The 26,069-nt window shown below is 39.9% G+C and overlaps 1 protein-coding gene across 3 annotated transcripts in view; it reads left to right on the plus strand.

The window, feature by feature from the left end:
- The first annotated feature begins 13,311 nt into the window (after positions 1–13,311).
- NTRK3 (neurotrophic receptor tyrosine kinase 3) overlaps positions 13,312–26,069 on the plus strand; it is a 700,933-nt gene continuing 688,175 nt past the window's right edge. For all 3 annotated transcript variants that reach the window (XM_088452662.1, XM_088452663.1, XM_088452665.1), the window contains exons 1-2: positions 13,312–13,459; positions 14,253–14,874. In XM_088452662.1, the coding sequence (XP_088308788.1) occupies positions 14,627–14,874 (248 nt within the window). In that variant the 5' untranslated portion in view covers positions 13,312–13,459; positions 14,253–14,626. The remainder of the gene's footprint in view (positions 13,460–14,252; positions 14,875–26,069) is intronic.

Below are 26,069 nucleotides of genomic sequence, written 5' to 3' on the forward strand. Positions count from 1 at the left end.
ATTGCAATCACAGGTTAGAAGATGCTTTAAACATAGACCTATAATAAAGCAATACAGAACGTGCAAATCCCTTGAAGAGAGGTTGGACCATTCACATATTTCACAGGAAACAAGATGGTTCCTTCAAACCTGTGTTAAATGTCAAAGCTTTAAATCGGTCTCTAAACCCCCATCCTCCCAAATATACAGTTACATATTGAAGGCTTGCAACAAATGCCATTTCTACTTCAGCAGAATGATTACTGTGTGAAATGGGATCTAAAAAACACTTTCCATACTTTATCAATCCTCCAAAACCACACTAGGCTACTAAGGTTTGGATGGAAAGGTAATCTATATCAGTGGACAGTAATGGTATTTGGCATCTCCAACGGGCCTTATACCTTCACAAGTGTAATGAAAGTGGTGCTGTCCCACATCCATCGAAACAAGTCCAGTTTATTGCTTATCTTAACAATTTGCTATTGATACACATAGATCCGCAAATTCTCATGCATCAGAGATATGACACTGTACTTTCTTAGAGGCCTTGGTTTCACTATAAACCAACACAAATCTAAACTAGTTTCCAACTTGCCAGATTCCCATCCTGGAGATTATCCTAGATACAACTTCTTATTCATTGCAGGTTGTTGTGGAAATGTGGTTTGCAGTTCAAATGTCAGTTCATAAAACTATAGAAATATAGAAACATAAAATTTGACGGCAGGTAAGAACCACTTGGCCCATCTAGTCTGCCCCATTTTTAAACATATTACCTCAACCCTTATTGATCCTTAGTTCTTCTGAAGGAAATCCTTATGTCTATCCCATGCATGTTTAAATTGCTCTACTGTCTTAGCCTCTACCACCTCTGATGGGAGGCTATTCCACTTATCCACTACCCTTTCTGTGAGGTAATTTTTCCTCAAATTTCCCCTGAACCTACCACCCTCCAGTTTCAGAACATGTCCTCTTGTTCTAATACTTATCTTTCTTTGAAGAATGTCTCCTTCCTTTATCTTGATAAAACCCTTTGTATATTTGAAAGTTTCTATGATGTCCCCCCTTTCCCTTCTCTGCTCCAAACTATACATATTAAGATCTTTTAGTCTTTCCTGGTACATTTTGTGGTGTAGACCTTGCACTATTTTAGTTGCCCTTCCTTGTCCAGTCTCTAATTATTAATATCCTCTTGGAGATATGGCCTCCAGAACTGAACACAGTATTTAAGATGAGGACGTACCAATGACCTATACAATAGTATTAGCACTTCTTTCTTTCTGCTACTGATTCCTCTCCCTATGCAACCAAGCATCTGACGCCTTTCTAATTGCTTTGTTACAATGTTTGCTTTTCTTTAAGTCACCTGAAATAGTGACTCCTAGATCCCTTTCCTTTTCAGTAGTTTCCAGTATAGTGCCATTAATACTATATTTAGCCTTTGGATTTTTGAGACCCAAGTGCACGATCTTGCACTTTTTGGCATTAAACTGTAGTTGCCATGTTCTTGACCATTCCTCTAGTCTACCTAGATCATCAATCATTTGTTTTACCCCTCTTGGTGTGTTTATCCTGTTGCATACCTTTGTATCATCTGCAAAAAGGCATAGTTTCCCTTCAGTACCATTTGCAATGTCACAAATAAAGATATTAAAAAGCACTGGTCCAAGTACAGATCCCTGAGGTACTCCACTGGTAACATTTCCCTCTTGAGACTGCACTCCGTTTACTACAACTCTCTATTTCCTATCCTGCAGCCATGATTTTATCCATTCAACTATCTTGTATCCAATCCCATGCTTTCCAGTTTATTTAACAGTCTGCGATATGGAACAGTGTCAAAAGCCTTAGTAAAGTCTAGATAAGCTATATCGATGCCCCCCCTTTATCTATTTCCTTAGTCACCCAGTAAAAAAAGTCAATAAGATTTGTTTGACATGATCTCCCCCCAGTAAATCCATGCTGTTTGGGATCCTGCAAATTGCTAGATTTGAGATAATCTACGACTCTTTCTTTTAAGAGTTTCCATCAATTTCCCTACTACTGATGTAAGGATCACTCTTCCTTGCTTCCACATTTGTGCAGTGGGACAACATTTTCTCTTTTCCAGTCCTCTGGAATTACTCCAGTAGCTAGTGACTGATTGAATAATTCTGTTAATGGTGTTACCAGCACCCCTTTAAGCTCTTTTAGTATCCTTGGATGTATCCCATCTGGCTCCATTGATTTATGCACTTTCAGTTTTGACAGTTCTGTTAGGATCTTCTCCTCTGTAAATGTGCTTGTTCCTACCTCATTTTTCTGATTACACCTGCAACTTAACTGTGGCCCCTTGCCCTCTCTCTCTGTAGTGAATACTGAAAAAAATAATTATTAAGATGATCAGCTATTACATTGTCTCCCTCAACAAGACTCCCTCTTTCTCTCTTTAGTCTTTTTACTCCACCTTTTGTTTTTCTCATTTTGCGTATATATTTGAAAAAAGTTTTGCCCCCTTTACCCACTGACTGTGCCAGTTTCTCCTCAGCTTTTGCCTTTGCAAATCTGATTACTTTCTTAGCCTCCTTCTGTTTTACAAGATACTCCTCTTTGTCTTATTATTTTGCGTCTGCTTGTATTTCCTAAAGGCCATCTTTTTTGCATTCACAATACTTGCTACCCCTTTCCCAAACCACACTGGCTTCCTTTTCCTTGTGGTTTTCCTAACTCTTTTGATACAAAGGTCTGTTACTTTTACTATTGCACTTTTTACATTTTCCCACCTCTCCTGCACTATGTTCAAGTTCCTCCACTCTGCCAAAGATTCGCTTACACATCTTCTCATCCATACAAAATCACCCTTCCTAAAATCTAACACCTTTGTTTTTGTATGGGGTATGTATCTGTCTTTATTCTGAACCATACTGCATGATGATCACTGGATCCCAGGATTTCACCCACTTTTACATCAGATATTCTGTCTCCATTTGTAAGTATTAAGTCTAATATTGCGTCTTTCCGAGTGGGCTCCCTCACCAATTGCTGGTGGGAGGCTCCCTGCAATGAATTCAGGATGTCCCTACTTCTAGTGGAACTTGCCACAGACACCTCCCAGTTTATATCGGGTAGATTAAAATCTCCCATGATTATAACCTCTCCTTTTAATGCAATTTTAGTGATGTCCTGCAGTAGTTTATTGTCCAGTTTCTCTTCCTGACCTGGTGGTCTGTAGATCACCCCAATACAATGAGTCACTTTCTCCTCTGTTTCTATAGTCACTCAAAGGGATTTGTTTTTTTCTTCAATACTATGTATTAACATAGTATTTATGCTTTCCTTGACATACATTGCTACTCCTCCTCCTATTCTTCCCATTTTGTCCTTCCTAAATAAGGTTTATCCTGGTATAGCTATGTCCCAGTCATGATTTTCATTGCACCATAACTCCGTAATAGCCACAATATCCAGATCATCCTGTCATTATTGCAATTAGTTCAGGGATTTTATTTCCAAAGCTCCTAGCATTTGCACACATTGCTATTATAGTTTTGTTTGCTTATTTCTCCTGTTCCTAGGTATGTTCATCTGTCTGCCTATGTTTTGTTCTGAATTATCTTCTGTTGCTGTGGATATGCTTCCTGTTCCATTTGCCAGCATAAATAATACCTCTTTATTGGGGGAGCAGATTCCTTTTTTCTTGATTGGTTCACTGTCCCCCTCCTCTAGTTTGAATAGTTCTTGGTGAAACTTTCAAACTGTTTACTCAGTATTCTAGTTCCTTTTGAAGATGGAACACAAACAATATCCAACTATTCAGAATCTGGCTACAGAAATTGGAAGCATGATAGCACTATCACAAGGGTTCTTCCATGTTCCCCTATACTGCAGACAAGCCCACTATTTGCTCATCTTACATGGTCAGACCACATCAGCATAACTTCCCAGGTATATCAAAAAATTTCAGTTTGGAGCACCATGTCCATTCCATATCCCAGACCACTAATAAATCCTGCCCCAATGATCACAATAACCTCAGATGCATCAGGCTGGGGAGCTTCCTCACAAATCAAAGCAATAAGAGGTCTTTGATCCATCCAAAAAAAAAGCAAAACTAGCTCTTCAGAGATTGGTAGCTCTAGATTTACACTATATTACAGTATTTAACTGCCTAGGCAACCTGTGAACAGCATCCTACAAAAACTAAATGGGAGGAACATGTTCCATTTCCCTAAGCAAAGATGCACTGGAAATTTGGCACTGGTCAATGCAAAAACAAATAATTCTCAAGGCAACATACATACCAGGCCACACAAACAAATTAGCAGAAGCACTTTCCAGAAAGTACCTCACATTAGAAAAAGTATTTCTACAGAAGGCAGTATTTCAGAGAATAGTACAAACATTTGAGGGTTTTTTTCACAGACAACAAATTGGTATCAAGATTAGGCACATATAAGATATTTTTCATAAGTATCTTCCTGAGTCATAAGTAGCTCCTGAGTCAATACACCAAGCATGTATCACTGTGCCTGTGTTTGTTTTGAATTCACATTCAACATAAAAAAAATTCCCAGCTCCAACAGCACTTTTTACTTTGCACCTTGTTTCTTTAGCTGATTCACTCTGACTTTCTAGACTCTGCAATCTCCCTGTAAGTGACCAGGTTTCTTGCACGCAAAACATTCATGTGTTTCTTGTCTCTGACTAGTTATTTTAATAATACAGTCCTGAACTTTGAATACTGTATCATGCTTAGTTGTATTTTCTACCTTGCATTTGAATTTATCCACAAGTTTCCCTTTAATATTCTCTAAAGTCAGTTCATTATCTGGTCTAGCATCAAGTGCCTCATAGCTTTCTAGGAGATTACTGAATCCAGCTGCTAAATGGAAGCCCTTTATTTTTCTATATAATGCAGACATTCTGCCATCTATAATGACCATCTTATATAATCTTGCAAGATGTAGCCTTTAAGCTATTTAGTCTATCACAACATTCTTATTAAATATACATTATTGCTTAAATTAGCTGTCGCCTGTACTTTCTGCAGCACATTCCACATTTCTCCTTCACTATCACAGTTACATATAAGCACAATCTGATCATTTGCACTGAGAGATATTGTCAATTTTTTTGGAACTTGAGTGTGTAACTGTGCACTCGGCCTGATTCAGAGATGTACACAATGCTGATATTTATGCAGATAGAGTGATTGCTTGCCATTGCGCATGCATATAAGCCACATTGCGCATGTGCTGCAATCACATTGCAATTATGGACGCACATAGGAATTCATCAAGTGAATGACAGGCTGACAGCATTTGGGGGTGGTAGCAGGGGGGTAATCAGAAAAATGCAGGTGTGTCTGAGGGTTTAAATGCTGTTACATGGGCATGCATAAATATGCCCTTGCGATCTCCTATGCAGCATGAGAGCTCTCTGCATGTCACAAGAGCTGCTGAGTCTGCGGCAGGTCAGACTTGCTGCAAGGACAAAATGTGCATCAATGTTACTGATATATAAACAGGTAAACAACGTTGTATGCATGTACGAAGGCAGCAGCGCTCGGGTAATCTTTGGAACCATTAGCATATTTTCAAAGCTGCGTTGCATATGAATTAGCTGCGATCACATTAGCGTCCATCTCTGAATCAGGTCCACTATCCTGAGATAGCATAAGGCCCCCAATAGTGCTCACAAGCTGCTGTTTACATGCAGCTTATGCAGGAAAGGGATCTTTTCAGTTCCCTCCAGTGTGTCTGTACTGCCTATGCCACCTCTATCCATGCATCCATCCTCCCCTCCACATTCCCTTTCCCTTCCTTATTTATACACTTTAGCACTCACTGGTGCTAAAGTGTATGGAGCACTCACCTGGGGAGCACTGGGGTGACAGCCTGCACAGTAGTCAGCTGTGCGCTGAGACAGGAGCAGCAGTCAGCTATGCGGGGAGCCAGGGGGTGGGCAGCAGTCAGCAGTGTGGGGAGGTGGGGTGGCAGCAGTCAGCTGTCTGGGTAGCCAGGTTTACTTTGCCAGAGGTTCATCGCTCCACAGCCTCTGGGATTGAGAGGCACTACAAATTGCAGTCATAGGGTATGCAAAGAGAATAGCACCCTCTGTACTACCGCTGCGGCGCTCGAGACCTGACCACATGTAATTATTTATATTATGGCTGCTGTGCATTTATAAAATAAACTTTATTTTAGAAATATATAATTTTTTTTCTAGTGCACTCTATTTATTTTATAATCCTATACACGGAGACATCACATGTGCAGACAGGAATACAGGCAGCATTAAGTAAGAGCTGCAGGAGGAAAATATCTCTATTCTGAAAACTGTCTCCACAGAAATTACAGTTTTTCGGAAAAGATACTTATGTAATGGAGGCACGATGAATGCCGCTATTATTAAGGTAGAACTCAATGCAAGTTCTAAACTTAAATAACACTGCATAACTTTTAGTTTTGATATATATACCCCTTAGCCCCTTGAATACATTTCCACATACCATCTCTTATGAGCAGCATCTTTACTTTGAATTTCCATGTCTGATAACTCCAGTTATTTAGATTAATATCTGTGACATTGTTTGAAGCACTGGTAGCAGCAGCCATTTCCTATGGGCTCTATATTTTCTTTCACTGAAGTACTGACTTTTATGTCTTTTCTTTCTGCAGTCCTGGGCCCATAGCCTGTTAGCAGATATGCTACTATATATAGGAACTGGTTGGGTATGTATACAGACAGCAGCATCCCGACAGCCAGAATCCCGACACCCATAGGAATGAAGGGTAAGTATTTTCCTAACCCTTACCCTAACCCTCCCTCCCTGGTGCCGAACCCTAACCTCCTCCCCAGTGCCTAAGCCTAACCTCCTCCCCATACCCTAAACCTAACATCCCCTCACCAGTGCCTAAACCTAACCTCCCCTTAACCTTCACCCATAGGAATGAAGGGTAAGTATTTTCCCAACCCTTATCCTCCCTCCCCGATGCCTAAGCCTAACCTCCTCCTCCCCATACCCTAAACCTAACATCCCCTCACTGGTGCCTAAACCTAACCTCCCGCTAGTGCCTAAACCTAACCTCCTCCTCCACGCACCCTAATCCTAGCACTCCCTCCCCAGTGCCTAACCCTAACCCTCCCCCTAGTGCCTAACCCTAACCCTGCACCCTAACCTCCCCCTAACACCCAGACACTTACCTTTGAGATGCCAGCACCAGTATCCCGACCTGTAAGAATTTCGGCACCGGTATTTAGACCATTGGCATCCCGGTGTGCTGGATGCCAACTACAACCCATAGGAACAGCAGAAAGTATAATCAAACAGGAACTATTTATTTCTGTACAAACTGGATCAAACACATACTGCAAACTTGAACTTGTTGCTTTCAACAAGGAGAAAAGGAAACAAGCTGAACACTGATGACATCAGCATGTAAAACAAAAGTTGAGAACAATGATTGCAATATCAAATTGACATGTCTAATGTTGGGTACACACTAAACAGATGTATCTGCAGATTGAGTGATCTGCAGATGATGGTTATTCATACACATTGAACAACCATCAGGTCTCGCTGGCCGGGGGCGTGTCATGCCCCCCTCTCCGCGGCTGCCACTGCAAGTGCACAGGTGGTCGGCTGACCGCCCGTACACTCAGCACGATGCCCCAATATATCTGCAGATATATTGGCCATCGGCTTTGCAGCACTTCCGACGCGATATGTCTGTGAACGATGTCGTTCACAAACATTTCGCTGGTACATGCTGGCCGATGGGCACCTTATAAATTGGCCGATCAATTTATCTGCCAGTGTATAACCAGCTGCCATCTTGATCCCTAAATCCATGTGCTCCCCAGCAACGAATTGGGTCATTCATACAAAAGTAAGCATGTGACATCACAAAACACTATTTTCACTGCAGTTTTGCAAAATCGTAAATTACCATTAATGAAACCATTGGATGAATGGATGATGCAGTTGAAATATTGCAGTAATGAACTCTCATATACAGTATTTCCAATTCATCCGATGCACAGTGAGGTTTTTCTTCTATTATTTTTAACTGTATCTTCCCAAAGCAATGACATGTGCAGCATTAAACAACAGTAAAAAAGACTTATAATGTTAGTTAACTCTGGACAGGCTACTGCAGTTGGTGAGTAGAAACTAACATAAGCATAAAATGCTGCACAGTGTGAAATGACTCACACTGAAAGGTACATAGTACTGTAAGACTATGAACCTGTACTAGCCACTGTAGATGACAATGTCGTTCCATTATATTTATGACTTCTATGCAGAGGGAAATAACTATAGACATAGAAGCTCAAGTAGCTGCTATGGAAACTGATAAAATAGGGAAACTGAGGTGATGGGATGCTTTAAATTAAAGCTACTGGACATGGGCATAGAACGTTCCAATGACCATTTTACTATTAAGTTCCAAATACAGTATGGCGTAACCCCATGGCAAGTGTCTACCTTGTCACTACACCAATGATGGAATGACTATGAATGGCGAATAATACAATCCTATTGGCATCAAAAATGTCCATGTGCAAGTTAAGGGCAAAGTCTGACAATGTGTATAATAATAAAAGTAATAATAATATAAACAGCCCATAATTACTATAAAATTTAATACTAGCAGTGCCTACCCGTCGTTGCCAAGTGATTACTAATTTTATTCAATGATGCAGTGATTGTTATTTTTATTCAATGATACTGAATCAACCATTAAAGTATTATGTGGATGGGGACTCTCTCACCTGGTTGTCAGTTAGATCAGGAATAGGGGTTGTGTGTCCAGCGCTAACCTTATATCTATAAAAATGGAAATATGATGTAGTGCGATCATGAATTTACAAATGCAAATTTATGTTAAAACAATCGGTATTGTAGACTTCTCCGGGGTGCCTGTTGCCAGGATAGTTGTTAATGCACACAGTGTGTGTGCAAGCGCCGACGATCTGCTGCTGCTGCCTGGGTGGTCTGAAGTGATGCCAAGTCTCGTGATGCAGTGTGTCATGTGTCAAAACACAACGCGCTTCAGCCCGTCGGCCGACAGGCTGAAACACCTTGTGTTTTAACACATGACACACTGCATCACGAGACTTGGCATCACTTCAGATCGTGATGCAGCAGCAGATCATCGGCGCTTGCACACACTGTGTGCATTAATAACTAACCCGGCAACAGGCACCCCAGAGAAGTCTACAAGCTGCGTGTGGAGGCGGGAGACGATCAGAGACACTGCACAAGCGGGAAAGAACACTGCACACGGTAAGGACAGGAGAGCGGGACACCGCCCCTGTCTTGCATTGCAGCACACACACTAGCTTGCAGTGTTATTTAGATCAAGTGAGGGAACGTACGATACTCTCATACGGCAGGTCAGCCCTCATTGAGGGTTTACCCACACCCTACACTTATCGTACATAGGACTCATGCTCCACCAGTGTCTCACTGGAGATGGCAGTTCGCTATCATTACCAAAGGGTTGTCACATTAGGTGATAATAGGAGAACGTAGGCACTCAGTGTTATACAGAAAGGGATCCCCTAAAGGGGCCCCCTTATGTTACCTGCAACCCATTTTATAATCAATGAGTATACTTATACTCTGAGACATTCCTACACTGGGATCATACAATCTGGCCCTAGGGACACGTAGACACTCATTAGTGTCCTATGGAAAGAGACACCTAAAGGAGTCATCTTACCTACCCTAGTAAGAATCAGTTTCCACCACAGATTGATATCTATTCAGAACCTGACTCTTATTTTACTATAGGAGCATTGTGACTCCCTTATATATATCCTATTAAATACCTATTGTTTTACCATGATCATGATCGTACTACATCGTATTTCCATATTTATAGATATAAGGTTAGCGTTGGACACACAACCCCTATTCCTATCATTTACCTCCTGAGTCTGGACAACTCTGTGCCCAGCAGCTTCTGTAATCACTGGTGGGGAGACTGTAGCGCTGGTTGCTACATCCTAAGTGAATACGAGGGTCTGTTAGATCAGTCAGTCTGTATGCTTATAGCCATGCAGGCAGTGTGGTGGTCACACCCCTTCCCTCTCCTTCAGTCCTCTCCTGCACTGGGGTCCTCCGGAGCCTGTCAGTCACAAGCTCAGCCCCTCCAGATTATACGATGAGCTGCTGCTGGAAGAAGCCCAGTAAGTTATCCCTGTAATGGCTTCCTGATGAGGAGACAGGATTGGGTGTTTGTGTGTGTGTGTGTGTGTGTGTGTGTAACCTATGTTACACGGAGGATCTCAAGGCATATTTCAGTGAAAACACGATCAAAATTTCCTCAGTACAGTAGTTCTCGAGTTTATCATGAACATACATACAAACAACTTTATAGATAGATAAATAGATAGATAGATAGATAGATAGATAGATATATAGAAAAAAAATACACCACACTAGCTCCATCTCACCAAATCTCCAGTCTAAACAATGTAATCGGTAGGTAATGCCTGTGGCTGTTTAGCCAACGGATCAAATACCGGCAGCCCGACTGATCAAAATCCCAACTGCAGCAGGTAAGTACCCTAACCCTCTCCTCTCCCTACCCTAACTCTCCCTTTTTGGGATTTTGTAGTGGGGCTAATGATAGGCGTCTGGATTTCGACACCTATCCTGACTGCATCCCTAAACAATGTGGGAAGAAATGTTGAACAGAATAGTGTTACACAATTAGTACAAATTTTCCAATTTCATTAATAAAACTTGGATACTATAATTGCTAATAGGTTACTAAAAGTGATAGAAATAATAAGTGCATTGAAATACTCTCCTGCCATTAAAATATCCTACACATCTGCCTGTCCTACAAAAGGTAATGCAGTGCTTACTTAGACGGATGAAAGGAGTAATTACAGGTCTGTCACCCTTCTTCTATACTAGACTTACTGATGAAGGACATAAATTGTGCACTGACAGTCCTAGCACTGCACAAGCAATGGCACTGCATCTGTTCTTTGCTGTAGGGTTTTCCTGGCAGGTGCAGGCCTAGAAAGGCTACTAGAACAGTCCTCCTTCACCTGTAATCTCCCCCAGCACATGCCTACTGTATGTCATGGGTATAGGCATTCATAATATATTTATTCTAAATGTTGACATTTGTTTTAGAACTTACAAAGATAGACAATGCTATTCACAAGTACATATAGACCTTGCATACCGTACATGTGACAATGATTCCTTCAGTGTTGATGAGCATGGGTGAGAAAGCAAACTCTCCAGATAAATCCCATTCGTTCTCTCCCTAAAGGTGCGTATTCACTAGCAGATAGAGGAACGACAGTACGATTACAACATTGTAATTATACAGTCGTTCCGCATAATGTGCAGTGCCTACACTGAACGATATGTCATTCAGTACAGGCACTCTCCTTCATCCCCGAACATGCCCAATCTGTCGTTATCGGCAGATTGACTGGCATGTTCAGGAGATGATTGATGTCGGAAATGACAAGTGGGAGCGCGCATCGCTGGTCATTTCCGACATTATAGTGCACGATTAATGAGCGATTGAATGACTACGATGTCGTAATCATTCAATCGCTCATTTAAATTGCCTAGTGGATACGCGGCATAAGAGCAAGGAGACAAAGATATACATATAACTTTTGCACTGTGCACAGCTTTGTACAGAGTACATCTTTGGTTTTTCCACCACCTGGGCACCCAGGCACCCTTTAGTTTGTAGAGGCCTACTGTGCTCTAGGAAGTGCAATGGGATTGCCATCTAGGGACTCAAAAATAAAGAGGCTTCATACTGTAACTAATGGTGGGTACACGCTGGAAAGATATATCTACAGATCGACTGATCGACTGGCCTCTGCAGTAAGTGTAATTGCCGGTAAGTGTCAGCTGACCGTCCGTACACACAGCACTATGTGCAGATATATATGCCATTGGCTGTGCTGCACAGTCTATACGGTATGTCTGTGAATGACATCGCTCACAGACATATCGCCTGTAAACACTGGCCGACATGCACACGATATATCAGCCGTTCAATTGAACACCGATATGTCGGCCAGTGTGTACCCAGCATTAGGTCCATTGTGTGTAAGTGACAAGTACACTGCACTACTCCACTAGCTTCATAGCCGTACTTCTCTATTACATTTGGAAGATGGAAGATGAAAAATGGATCTCTGATTCCTAAAAAAAATACTTAAAACACTACAGACTGTACAGTTCTCTTGGGGTGGATAACATATCCTGGAAGCATTTAAGATCAAACTTGAGATAAAGTTCCCTCCCTGTTGGGAAGTCCTGTTTCAGCAATGATAACACCTATTTAAATTTAGTATTCTTATAAGACTTCGCATTTCTATAGGCTTTGTGGTTTCATGTTTTTCACATGATAAAATTAATATTCCCATAAATACGACTGCTAAATGAATGGGTACTTGCCTGGTATTAAGATTGGTATATCTATTTACTTTCTCTTCATATAATTGCTATCCAATCCAACAAAACTCTTGGCGAATCACTGGACAAACAAATGGACTACTACTTTAATGGAGATACGCATGTTTGGTACATTGCTCTTTGACCTGTGTGCAGTAGGGAATGGGGATTGTAATTCTTAAATAGCAATACAGTAGCCACTACATGATGAACATATGTAACTGCACCGAAGCAGAACTAAATAATGCATGTTTAGTTATTTATTAGTCAGTGAATAAATATTTTCACCAATGATAGCCAGGTCTGAAAACTGTGCACAGTATTTAGGAAAATATACTGTATTGCAAAACAAAGTTGCCATAAAAAAAAATTGCTGGATAAAAACCGATGAACTCGAAGAAGAAAACAGCCCAGTGATGAATTTATAATATGTTTGTGCAAACTGATGTCATAAAGTATAACTATTAATATCTGTTATTAATCCCCATAAAATAAATGGCAATAACTATCCATCAGCAGTCTAATATACTGTTTATTTTTATCCACATGGATTAATATTTATACTACTTTTTTTTTTTGGTTACATACAGATTTACTGGTGCAATATATCTAAGAGAACAATGCAGACTGTGGGGAGGGAATTCCACAAGTGTGGAAGAAGTAGTAGAGGATTAGGATAAAGGGATTTTTTTCATGCTGCCCTCCTTTTCATCATACTGCATGGAGAATTAGTTTATTGTGTGAGTGTGTGTTAGTGTGTGTGTGAGTGTGTGTGTGTGTGTGTGTGTGTGTGTGTGTGTGTGTGTGTGTGTGTGTGTGTTTGTGTCTGCCACTCTCCTCCCTCTGCCTCTCTCTCTCACTCTCTCTCTCTCTCTCTCTCTCCTCATCCTGATCACACAGCTTTGATTCTCTGGCTCTCAGTAAACAGCTGAGACTCCCACCTTTTTTCTCTCCCTTTCCTTTGGACAAGAGACAGCAGTTCGTCTTTGGAGCTACAATCTGCGGGGTTTGAGAGTGACATGCACCTGTATCCCCAGTCAGCAGGTCCATCTTGTGTTACCATTGTCTGTATTCTCTGTATGTCTCTCTGTGTATGTGTGTCTGCATCTAGGGAAAGAATAAGTCACGTTTATGATACAGCGGCATCCAAGGGAGCATTGATGAAGGGCACAGCAAATTAAGCATTGCTAGGATCTACTTAGGTTGCTGTGCTTGCCAAAAATGCATCATGCATCTTAATTTGCTTCCTCCAGCTCATCGCAGCGTTCTCTAGGTTCCTCTAGCCTTGATTTTTTTTTCCACGATACTTAAACCATTTTTGGACATTTGCTGCAGATCCCGATATGTCAGATTAATATGACTTCATCCACATCATACCCTATCTATTCAGTTCCAGCGCATTTATAGTACATGAACTGTAAAAATAACCAGTGATTTTTTTTTTCATTTTTAGCTTCATTTTCCATAAGAGGCAGCAAACTTGATTAATTCCAAATCTGTCTCCCCCACCCACCCCTCGAGTGTAGCATTTGCAACCCATCCTCAGTGAGGGAAATGCCAGAGAGGTAACAATATCCAAGGGAGGAGGATAGAATCCTGAACTTTTCTCTGTACAGCACTGGCTGTGCTTTGCAGGATCCAGGGATGAGACAAGGAACATCCTGTATGAATGTGCTTCTTGCAGAAAAATGTGGGTTTTCTTTATAGGGGAGGTGTGATGTATTTGTCTTTTTTTTAACATCAGGTTGCAAATGGTGCTGTTTGATCTCTGATCTACGTGTATCATTCCCTTTCCCTGATCCCACTTTGCCCCCCTTCTCTTTCTGTTTTTTTGCAGGTGTGACAGTTTGATATCTGCCCAGTAGGTGGGACTTGGTGACTTTAGCACCCTTTTTTTTTTTTTTTTTTACTCCCCACTGTCTCCCCATCTTCTATTGCATTCCTCAGAAGTCTTCTGGACATCCTGGGAAAAATAAAAAAAAATAAAAATAAACCAACAATCTGGAATCAACAAGGCGGCAGCAGCAGCATCAGGCACTATGCATCTCTGTGGGCTGAGAGCGCTGCGCGTTTGAGCCATTTCAGGATGACTGTAGCTGCAAGAGGATTTTGCATCTGATTGCTCATCAAGAGAAAAAGGCTGAGATTTTATTTTTCTCTCCTCTTGGTTTCCTCCCCCCTTTTTTTGGGGTTGAAAAACAGCTGCCTGAGATGGATGTGTCTCTTTGCCCTACAAAGTGCAGTTTTTGGAGGATTTTCCTATTATGGAGCATTTGGCTGGACTGTATGGGTTCAGTGCTGGCTTGCCCTGCTAATTGTGTGTGCAGCAAGACTGAAATTATCTGCAAGAAGCCGGACGATGGGAACATCTTTCCCCTCTTGGAAGGGCAAGAATCAGGATCAAGTAATGGAAACAGCAGTCTGAAAATCACTGACATCTCTAAGAACATCATTGCAATGTAAGTCTCGCCTTGTGCACTCCATTGCCCTAAAATTGAAATGTGCCTTTTGCTCTTTGATGCCATCGATTGTGTTATGTCTTGTAGCTCAGGACTGGTGGTCAAGCCTGCTCTGACTATCAATCTACAGTACTTGCCAATTCATTGCTACACTGTGATTCTTAGGTACTATCCACAAATATTTCCCCACCGGCTCAAATGCTGTGATATGATCTATGCTTAACTTGAATGAACTTAATCTGGTTTTATTATAGACAGCCATGGGAATACAGGACATGATAAAAAGAAAATCTTATTAATTGCATTCTGCAGGAAAATTGAGGTTTTCTAATGTGACTGCTTAATGTATATTTGTTGCACACAGAAGGGTTTTGATTGCTTTATAGCTAAAATATGTTTAGTACTTATTAGTGATTGTTCACCATCCAGTAGCTGTATGTTTCTGGAATTTAATTGGAAACTAACAGCATAAAATATATTTATACAGTAACCAGATTACAATGAGATAGTAGCATACATCAGGATGCTATCAACTGATATTGTCTGTCATGTGCAAAAAACAAGCCTCTAATAGCATAGTGTGCTCACGTTTGCTAGATAGAAAAGCATGCATTTGGGAATCTTTGCTATTTGGGATCATAATCCGTAAGTGCGTCCTGAAATTTGTTTTACTCCATCCATATAAAGAGATGGGCACCCAAGACAGACAGAATGTGTCTTTGCTTCAGAACCACCCTACCTAACAGTCAGTGGTGTTTTTCACAGTGAATTGGTTGCAATACACTGTTGAACAGTTGCAGTCCTTAATTTAAATGACCCCCCCCACCCTCCACCACCAACATCACTGGTATTAGTTGGGCAATGCAGTTCCAAGCTTGCATACATATCTGTTTGGAAATCATTTAATCTCCTCTTATAATAACACAGATATAGAAAAAAAGCAGTTCAAAGTTTATTTAGCACCTTCTTTCCAGATGGATGGTAATAATGAAATCAAATTGATTGTCAGATTAATAATGGTGCAAATTCATCATTCATTCGCTCCTGCTTGTTCAGTTTCAACTAAAGCTGTATAATAAACTGCCAATGAATTAGCTCATGTCTTGCAAAACAGGCCCTTGTAGAGTTTTAGGGGTTAACTGATTTTTTTTTTTTACCCAGTATATGTGATATCCATCACAGTGACTTGGTTGAAATTCAGTTTGACAGCTCTTCACTGCAAGAAGGGAGAAAAAAATAAAGCACTTGAATTGTTCAACGTAATGGTATTGCAATAATTCATAATGGCGGTAAACTTCTTAAAGACGAAAATGTGCTATCTGTCAACTCATGCTGGGTTTATATAGTACACAGTAATGCAGTATCAAAATATGCTATGGGTAAGACTTATTAGTGCGTCTTTCACCAATGGCACAGCAGAAAACCCTTCTATGTATTCTGAATCCCATTCACCGTCCCCCAGTTGCTAGACAATTCCTGTATTAAAGCCCACTCTGGTTGGAGGAAGGCTTGCAGAATGTCTTGTATCCAGGATTTTTTTTTTTCACACTATGCGTTTGTGAAAGAGCTATGGAGATTTGCTTCCCCACCCTCTCATTTAAAACACAGCACAGCGTTTAAATATTCAGCTCACCAACTAGATCAGACACTAAAGATAATCCCTCTGAGGCGGAAGTGTCACGGAAGTGTGTGGACATAGCATGGGAAAAAAATAAATATAGGTTATCTGTGCAGATATGAAATAAAGCAGCATTCAAGTCTGCCTTCACTCATCTTAGCTGGGAAGTATATGGCCCCAGGTTGTTCACTGTGCCATCCAACTTCATTTATCAGCTGTTGCTTCACCTGCTTGTGAAATTCTAAAATCTAAGCATTTCCGTTTGTGTGTTGCAGGTTGCTGTATTATCCTGTATGCATGCTATCTAAATGCTACATGCTTCTCTACTTTGGCTAGGTTGTGTATATGGATTCGCCATGCTTCCTCGACATCACGTTTAGGTCCATTTTGGGTTCTGCGAGTCTATTTGTTTCATTTGGCACTCAAGAGGTTGTGAACAAGATTGCAGAGTGAGAGATGGGAAACATGAAATGGATTAAATGATGTAGAGCCAGGCATACTGGGCTTATTTCATTGAAGTCAGGAATGTCATTAAAAATAAACCTCAGTTTGTGCTTTTGAAGCAATCAACAGCTTACAGCTAAAGTATATTTTGTAAAGTTATAATGTGGTGTAAACAATCAAAGTGTGGGGTAACAGTATACCAGGCATGTATGTGTTATCCTTTGCAACACGTCCAAGTTAAACCCAATTAGGACCATCGTCAACACAGCTGGGAACGTAAATTCAGGAAAAACGTGCAATTGCTGTGTGTGTTGTGTGTGTTGTGTGTGTGTGTATGTGCGTGTATGGCAGTTATTTTGTCCTTAATATTATTGTTCATTGTTTAGTTGTAAGAGCATTAAGTGCTTGCTATACTGTGTATGCTATATATATATATAAGTAAAAATGTGTGTGATTCAAAATACAAAGTTTCATTAGATCATATTGGCTACTAGGTCAACCTGTGTTTCTTCAGCTGTAAACTACAACTCCCAGAGAACTTCTTTCGTTCTATGCAAGGTATTATGGTGTGGCCACTATGACACCTATAAATTCTTTATCGCATTCAAATACTTGCATTGTTTTAGTTTTGTATTGTATTCATTTTACTTAAAAGAACACTCAGCTTATTGCATTCCTAACAACCAATCACAAGTGAGGATATTAATGGACTCACACAGATATAGGCCACATACCATGATTTGCGCACTTAAAATGTTGCTTTAATAGGTTGTGAACCTACAGAACAGTGCTGGCCAGCAATGTGGGATTTAGTAAAGTAGCAGGCTCTTTGGAGTCCCCGCCCTGCAGTAGACTGTAGGGCACTGCACCCATGCGATCATTGATTTTTTTTCAGATGGAGGTAGAAGTTCGATCAATGTAGGGCGTTGTCTCTCTTTGTCTGATTCCTGTTTATCCAACTCCGCGTCACATTCCGTAGCGAAGCATAAAATTAAGATATTTTGGGGTGTTATGATTATGATAACTATTAGGAAAATATAACTTGAAGAATATACAATTTTTATTGTATTAGTTAATTTTAGTTTTGTATCAATCTTTTAATACAACATATTGGGAAAAGTCTATATACTGATCATTGTTGGTAATAATGTTGACTCTAGCTTCTAGAAACTGGATAGAATAATGGAATTTTAATATAAGTGGGTGATTTTTTCTCTTTGAATATCAGCCTTTGACATAGGTTTGGGGGATACAGTAGCTTAGTAAGCACACACATGAGTATACACCATGTTTCTTACATACATAGATTTGTGTTTGGTACAACATTCGTTTTATATGCTTAGAGAATCTATTAGGTAGTTCGGCTATTGGGGGTCTACTGCTGATGTTATAGAAAATTGTGGGATGAATTGGAGCTTCGTGGCACAATAGTCTTTCCTATTATTGTATGAAGTATAGTATGCTGCTTGGTTGCCTTGGGCTTGAGTATCTTGATCACCTGGTACCTTTTATAGCCAGTCTGAGACTTATTATAGGGTCATTTATTTTATAATAAATGAAGAGATTTTGGGGTCATTGTCCAAATAAAACTGCAAATACTGAAATCAATGCAATGTTATTAGGCAATTAGGATGCCATGTGATTGGATGGGAGAATGTGTTACTTGGTCAGCTCCCATCCAATCACATCCAGCCCTCTTTGGCCAGCAGCACCCTGCTGATTTCAGTCTTTGCAGTGTGTCACATATGAAAGCTTTAAATAGAGTGATTGGCTGTGTCATTCAGTGGGTGCTATTGTTGTAGAACAGATGTTATTTTTGGAATAGCTTAGTGGATGCTGGTTGCATTCTCAAAAGAAAGTGGTCTCGTCACATCATCTGGCCAGTGTATTAGAGATTAACTGTTAAGAAGTAATCTGATATATAATTGAGACAACTACCAAATCGACTCTTCAGTCTGAAGCTGGTGTTAAGTGACTTTTCAATATAATAATAATTATTCCACCAATAGTGGATGTGTCATAAGAAGTCAGGAAATAAACAAGATATTACATTATCAGTTTTGTGTCTCTGCTTTGCTCTCTACATGTATTATTGGTGCTATATAAGTGAATGAATAAATAAATAAGAACGTGTGCTTTGAAACATAGTGGAGCTATGGCATTAATCCATGGTTCTGAGAGTGATTTGCCCCACTCATACTCACGCACCATCACTCACACTCATGTTACACACTACAGCTTTCATTTCCAATGTACTGTCTGTTATGAAAAAAATTTAATTATTTGGTGAAAGAAAGAAAGAAATAAAAGGAGAAAATCTGATTTGGGGCATCTCCCTCAATTCCCTGATCCTGGAGTTCCCACTAAGCCTCCAACGATCAGAGCCAGATAGTCTCTCTCCTGCTAGAGTCGGCTTACTTCAAACTGCTGGAAGAGTTGCTGAATGGGAAGCCGGATATTTAAATGAACCTTGTGGAGAGTTGCAGGATCCACAAGGTAAGGGGAACATATATGTGAGTTTGCGCTTTTACTGATATCACAACATTTTAGCTTTGGATAGAATTATCCTACAAGACAGTGCACCTGAATGACCATTTATATGACATTAGAGTATATTATTATACTTTACTGATATGGCGCCACAAGGGGTCCACAGCGCCTTGCAGAAAACTACCTATAAATCTCATTTGGGCCTGATTCTGAGTTACACACAATGCTGATATTCACGCAACTGTCGATGTAATTCATTCGCATGAATGTAATGCTGGCTATAATGCTGGCCATACACGGTGCGATGCACCGTGTAGTGCGACTGCCGATCCATCAGTAGACGGATCGTGTTGTCACTGCCGACATTTGTGCGGTCCCCGCAGACCGCACGATATGCCGGCTCCCCCCTCCACCATTTGAATGGGATCGTACATCGCATCCCAGGTCAGATGGTTTTGCAGGAAGACCTGGGGATGTGATGTACGACCCCGCGGGAGCACACAGCACGATATCGGGTACGATATCGTGCCCATACACGGCACGATATAGCACCTATATCGTGCCGTGTATGGCCACCTTAAGTCTCTAAATAGTCTCACAGTGCATGCATCCCATGGTGTGTACACACAGGCGCAGTAGCGATTGAGGCGCACAGTATTGGAAATGTATTGGCTGTTCCTGACCAGTGACTAGGAGTTGGCTATTGAAATGGAGATACAATGTCTGGTGGGCGTGTATGGGAGTTTTGTGTGCATGTCACATTAGTGGCTGCAAGTTCAGATGCTTAATTGCTTACTTTGGAGTCCATACTCTGATGAAGCACATGCAAGTGGGAGTCCCAGTACACTTTTATTAGCATTAGTATATAGTTGCAGATGCAAGTACGGCAAAAGGAGCTAAATAGGTTCACTGTAGCATGTGACCAATTGCTTCAAACTCAGCAATATTCTAGCAGTGTGTAAAAAAAAAAGTCTGTCTCTGGATAATTACATCATACCCATTATGTTCTAACACACCTTCCATTAACCAAATCATCATCTAAAAATTAGACTGTGTAGGTGACATGTTGGTCCAGCATGCGTGCCGTTCACAGGTTGCCGCAGCCTATCAGTAACTTCTGTATGACCAATGTTTCTGTTCCTAGAACCATTACATATGCATTCAATCCTTTTCTCATGAAGAGTGTTTATAAATTCAATTTTACAAAGTTCTCAGTTAATTAGTGTTGTAGTCTGGTTCATTGTTTCTTATTGTATAAACGAGGGGAGAATCACAACAGACCACTTTTACCGGATGTGTTAAGTCAGAGCTTAATGTTAATTTCAAACAGGCAAACTGAGGCCAGGGTCACATATATAACGGAGGCTGAAAAAACACAGCGCCTGAAATCAATGCAGAAAAAATAGTGTACCAAATAATTGCTTTTGGTGAAGGTAATAGGCAAAGTTTATTGATGAAATATAATCTTACTTAGAAATGTCTTTAATCCATGTATTGCAAATAATACAAGTGGGTGAGTAGCAACTTGCAGCAACAGCCTGGAGGCAATGACATGTCTTTGGTACAAAATAGCCTCACAAAAGTTTAAAATGAGTGATTCAGAGGTCCATTTATTAAGCTGTTGCTACATGGCTTCAATATTGGAATATTAGGAATTCCTAACGCATTACACAAACTAATGCCGCAGACCGCAGTCATCATTATTGTCAGTGGGGACAGCGCCTGGGCCATTTAATAAAGCTCAGAAAAATGTATTTTAAAAAAAAATTGGTCTGAAGATGGCTTTAGCCGTTCAGTCCACATGGGTAGAGCATTGGCAGAGAGGGATTTTCTCATCCCTTCCCAGAAGCCTCCATGCTTCTCATGTCCATTCTTTCTTAAGTTTGTTCTGGCTGATGGCTGGATATTCCAGGTTCCAATGCAGCAGTTTTGCTATCACTTTACTGCAGACCTCTTCCAGAGGTTTATTGATAAATTTGCACAAAAAATAATATTTTTTTATTGCTGTAACATGCAGAACAAATTCGATTATCAGGCCCCAGTGCCACAAATAATAAATAGATCCCTTAATTTTTATTTAAGGATTTTTAGACAGAGACTTGAAAAAATATTCTTTATATTAAACTTCTGTTAGGTCATGATAATCTATTGCAGAAAGATCTTGTATATTCACTTTTAAAAAAAGTTATTTATTTACAGGGGAGGGCTAACAGTTCTTTTCAGCCCACCTCATCCTAATCTTAACAGTCAGTAACTTGTAAATGTTAAATGTAGATGTGCTCTCCTCAATTATTTAGCAGTAGTGAGAAGTAGCTTTATTCCCAGTTGTGTAACCTAAACACCATCACAGAGAGGGTATTAGCTGTAATAAATAAAAAAGAAAAGCCCCTATCTAAGCTGTCAAATACAGTGTGTCACTTAAAAACCCTTCTAAATATTCCCTGAATTTTGGTAGACAAAGTACAGCCTTTGTTAAGCAACAGAGCCTAAGGGGTAAATTTACTAAAGTGAAAGTTTTTAGATGTGGAGATGTTGCCCATAGCAACCAATCAGATTCTACTTAACATTTAGCTAGCACTTTCTAGAAGATAATATCTAGAATCTGATTGATTGCTATGGGCAACATCTCCACACCTCTAAACGCTCACGTTAGTAAATTTAACCCTAAAAGTCCTGCCAGCTTGCCAGGGATATGCCTATGCATGCCACATCTAGCCAGTTCGCTAGTGCGTAATGTAGGTGAAAGTCCAAACTGAGAACTAGCTAGTGGGAAGAACATGGCCTGCAAGTAGCATTTACAACAGGTTTGAAGCTCCTATGAAATTGGTGTGTGATAATGATGGTGTGAAAAAGACCTTTGTATGACTACGAGTTCATATATGTAACTCATTTATTGGTCTTAAGGCTCATGCACACTGGACAATGCGTGTACGGAGTGACCTCATCAGCGTCGGACCCGGCAGGAGTGCCGGCATCGGCAAGTGCATACACACTTGCCAATGTCGGCAACAATGAACATCGGCGGTCGGTAAGTACAGACGACTGGGGATATGGTTAACGACCCGCGGGATCACGCATCGGTCATCGTTTAGTGCATAAACACTGGACGATTTGAACGATAAATCAATCAACGATGTCATTATCGTTCATATCATTCAAAAATATTGTCCAGTGTGTATGAGCCTTTAGTTTTTTTGGAATGTTTATGTTTCTTTTTATTATTCATAATGTTTTAATTTGTTCCATCTGTAAACATCTGGAGCAAATTAAAGTTACTAAGGTTGATAAGAACCGAGGTAAAGTGGTAGAAAATGTTGATAAATTGCTCCCTAAATCCTGAACTATAGGAGTGGTTCCATCTAGATTAAAGTATTGAGTGTTTTGTAATTAGTATTGATAGACAGTAATTTACTTTTACGTGATGCCAATAGCATGCTACAAAGGTTATTGGAACTTATTTATGGAAGCGGATTATTTGCATGCTTGGAAAAGCTTAGTATAAAATCTGTTTATTGTAACTAATTTCTTTAAAGGACCAGAGAGTTAGCTGTTTATATGGATTAGCACTCTTCTTTAAGGGTTTATATCCCATTCTCCAATATTTATTACTTCCTGCTTATTTCTACCATATAATGAGAACCCTGCTTATCTAAGTCCTATAAATGATTGCCTGTGTTTAGGTGCCTACTACCTGCCACCCTCTACCTGCAGGACTAATTACCTCTGCTGGGCAGTGGCCAGGGAGGCATTGACAGTGGTTCATGGAAGTTTCATATTTAAGGTGTTTTTAGACTTGAATATTACCACCTGTGGCTCTATATCAGTTGTAGAACTACAACTCCTGTATGCTGTAGCCAATAGCCATAGAGCAAATGTATTGAAAATGGTTCATGGGAGCTTTAGGGGTCCAATCTCTAGCATAAACAAAGGGTGTTAAGGCTTCGCAGGTGGTATGATTCACTAGGACTCGTTGATGATGGATTTCCCATTCAAAGGGGAAGTTTATTTAAGAACCATAGTGGCAACTCATGTACGGCATTTATACTAATTCTGTCGTCGCCATCCCAGGATAGTGTTAACAGAAGAAAAACATTGAAAATATGTTTTGTAATTTAATTAAAGCCTATATATATAGAGAGAGAGAGAGAGAGAGAGAGAGAGAGATGGAAGATTACAGCGCTAGTAGAAGTGGCGACCCTTACTGTAATCAGTATACAATGAACTATGTTTAACCTGTTGGTGTTTTAACTGAAATATACCAAAAACACTCCAAAATGTAAAGATATACCGTAATTAATAAAGTGTATATAGCACTCCCTTAGTACAGGTGTCAGCTCACACAGTAAATATGTAACGGTGGTGATTCGTTATTAATAAGAATATATAACAATTGGAACTGTGCTAGAGCGCCCAATGTGCTTGTATAACATAACTTGGTGAAACAATAAAACAAGATAAATACAATATAGATCCAAAAAAGTGTTGTGCAAAATGCAATCTGTGCAAATGTGCAAAAGGAAAACCACTATGTCATATAGGGCCTATAGTAGCGACGTGCCTGATGGGAAGCGACGCAGAAATGACGTACTATGACCCAGGTGTTCGGGCGGATGTGATGCGCCACCTGGTATCAAAAAAGGCGGATAAGAGGCTGCATCATACATGCCAAAAACTAAAGGCCCTATAAACTAGATAAACTGTCTTAATTTTTTATTTTTTTAATATCTTGAAAAATACATTGTATTTTTTTATTTGTGTTTAGATATCATCTGTATTAAAAATTTACCTTGATTTTTTACTCAATCTACAGACTTGGTTTGATACATTTCACTGCACATTTTTTATTTATTTATTCTTTTTTAAAAGTTAATTTATACTGACATTTTGGGGAAGTGATTATTTTACACAGCCCGTCTTTTGCACTTTGCACTTTACCATATGAAATTATGTGTTTTTATATAGTTGAAAGTGAAGTTTTTTAGTTTTAAATCGCATTTTTCACGTTACATATGTAATATATATTTTTTAACACAGGAGCTACTAACAGAACATATGACATAGTGGTTTTCCCTTTGCACAGATTGCATTTTGCACAACATTTTTTTGGATCGATATTGTATTTATCTTGTTTTATTGTTTCACCAAATTAAGTTATACAAGCACATTTTGCCCTCTAGCACAATTTCAATTATATATATATATATATATATATATATATAATATATATAGCTTGTCCAGGGTCTGGCACTCCCCACTCATGAATAACTTTAGCCGGTGCCTTTACAGTAAAAGAATGTATACACACCAAGGTGCGGCACTCGTGGCTCAATCATCCAAAATAAAGACTGCGGATAGCATGTAGATTTCAACGTTTCAAAATATTAATTCATATTGTCATCAAGATAAACATATCTTAAAAAATTTACCTTATATACCCATGACCACCTCGTGAATGTCGATGTGCAGGAGGGGACTGCTCACCCACCCTGCTGCCGCGCAGTTGACTGACGTCATCTACAGGGGGCATTCAGTCACATGATAATTCATTGTTTACAATCACCATAGTTACAACACAAGCACTGCGGAAATACAATCTATTACATAATAGCTAGAATAGAGACATATCTAATACTATAAGAACTTTCTATATATAGGAAGGTATTCACCGAAAGGCGTAGTACAGACATCCTGTGTGCTAAATGGGACAATGGAAGCTGAATCACCACTTGGCCTGGTTTGAACTTCATTGCGGTGGTGCGAGCTGGAAGGCGCGGGACCTCTTTGCTTTTTTAGAAAGCTAGCCCACCGCAATACCCATCAAGGATGAGAAATCAAAGACCTTATTTGTGCATGATATATATATATCATGCAAAACTTGTCTGGCTGATTTGGAGTATGTTATAATGCCATTAAGTTGCTGCTAAAATGTAATGCTGCTGTGAAGTCTCTGCATAAGCACTTTAATCATTGATTATTTTATTTGTGTGGTTGTTTTATTATTCATGAAATTTTAAATACATTTACATATTAAATAGCAAAGAGATAGCTGGAATTAATCGTTTTAATTGAAGTTCACATCTTCAGTATCTATAGCGCCACTCACCATTACAAAAGCTTTTTTTTGTGGTCCATAAGGAACGTGGCTGGGCAGGAACCGGATGTTCTCAAGTAGGTAATGTGCAGTGAAGGCTTACCGAAGTACAGATGTCTTCAAGAGTAGGCACTCCTGATTTCAGGATTGTCTTTTGAAGTATAGGGCTGGTTTATATGCACAGTGTGTAGATTGGGACAGTCCACCTGCAGAAATGCATACAACTCATACTTGCCCACTCTCCCTGATTGTCAGGGAGGCTCCCTGAAATAGTAGCAATCTCCCAGTCTCCCTGAAGAGTCTAGCAATGTCCCTGATTTCATCTTACCCCCATAATGAGGCTGTTGTATAAAAACAGAGAGATATATACATTCAAATGGTATCTTTAGTGTCATTTCCCTGCATTGGATATAGGGCACACTGATCCCTATGGCTACATGCATTTTCTGAAAAGTATCAGTGCGTTTTCATCAACAATTAGATCTTACTAACTGCTTTGGGGCTCATTTACATTTGGATGTAAATCAATTTTATGACACGCCTCTCAGATGT

The sequence above is a fragment of the Taudactylus pleione genome, unplaced genomic scaffold, assembly GCF_031769625.1.
Source record: "Taudactylus pleione unplaced genomic scaffold, aTauple2 ptg000556l, whole genome shotgun sequence".
Taxonomy (NCBI): Eukaryota; Metazoa; Chordata; class Amphibia; order Anura; family Myobatrachidae; genus Taudactylus; species Taudactylus pleione.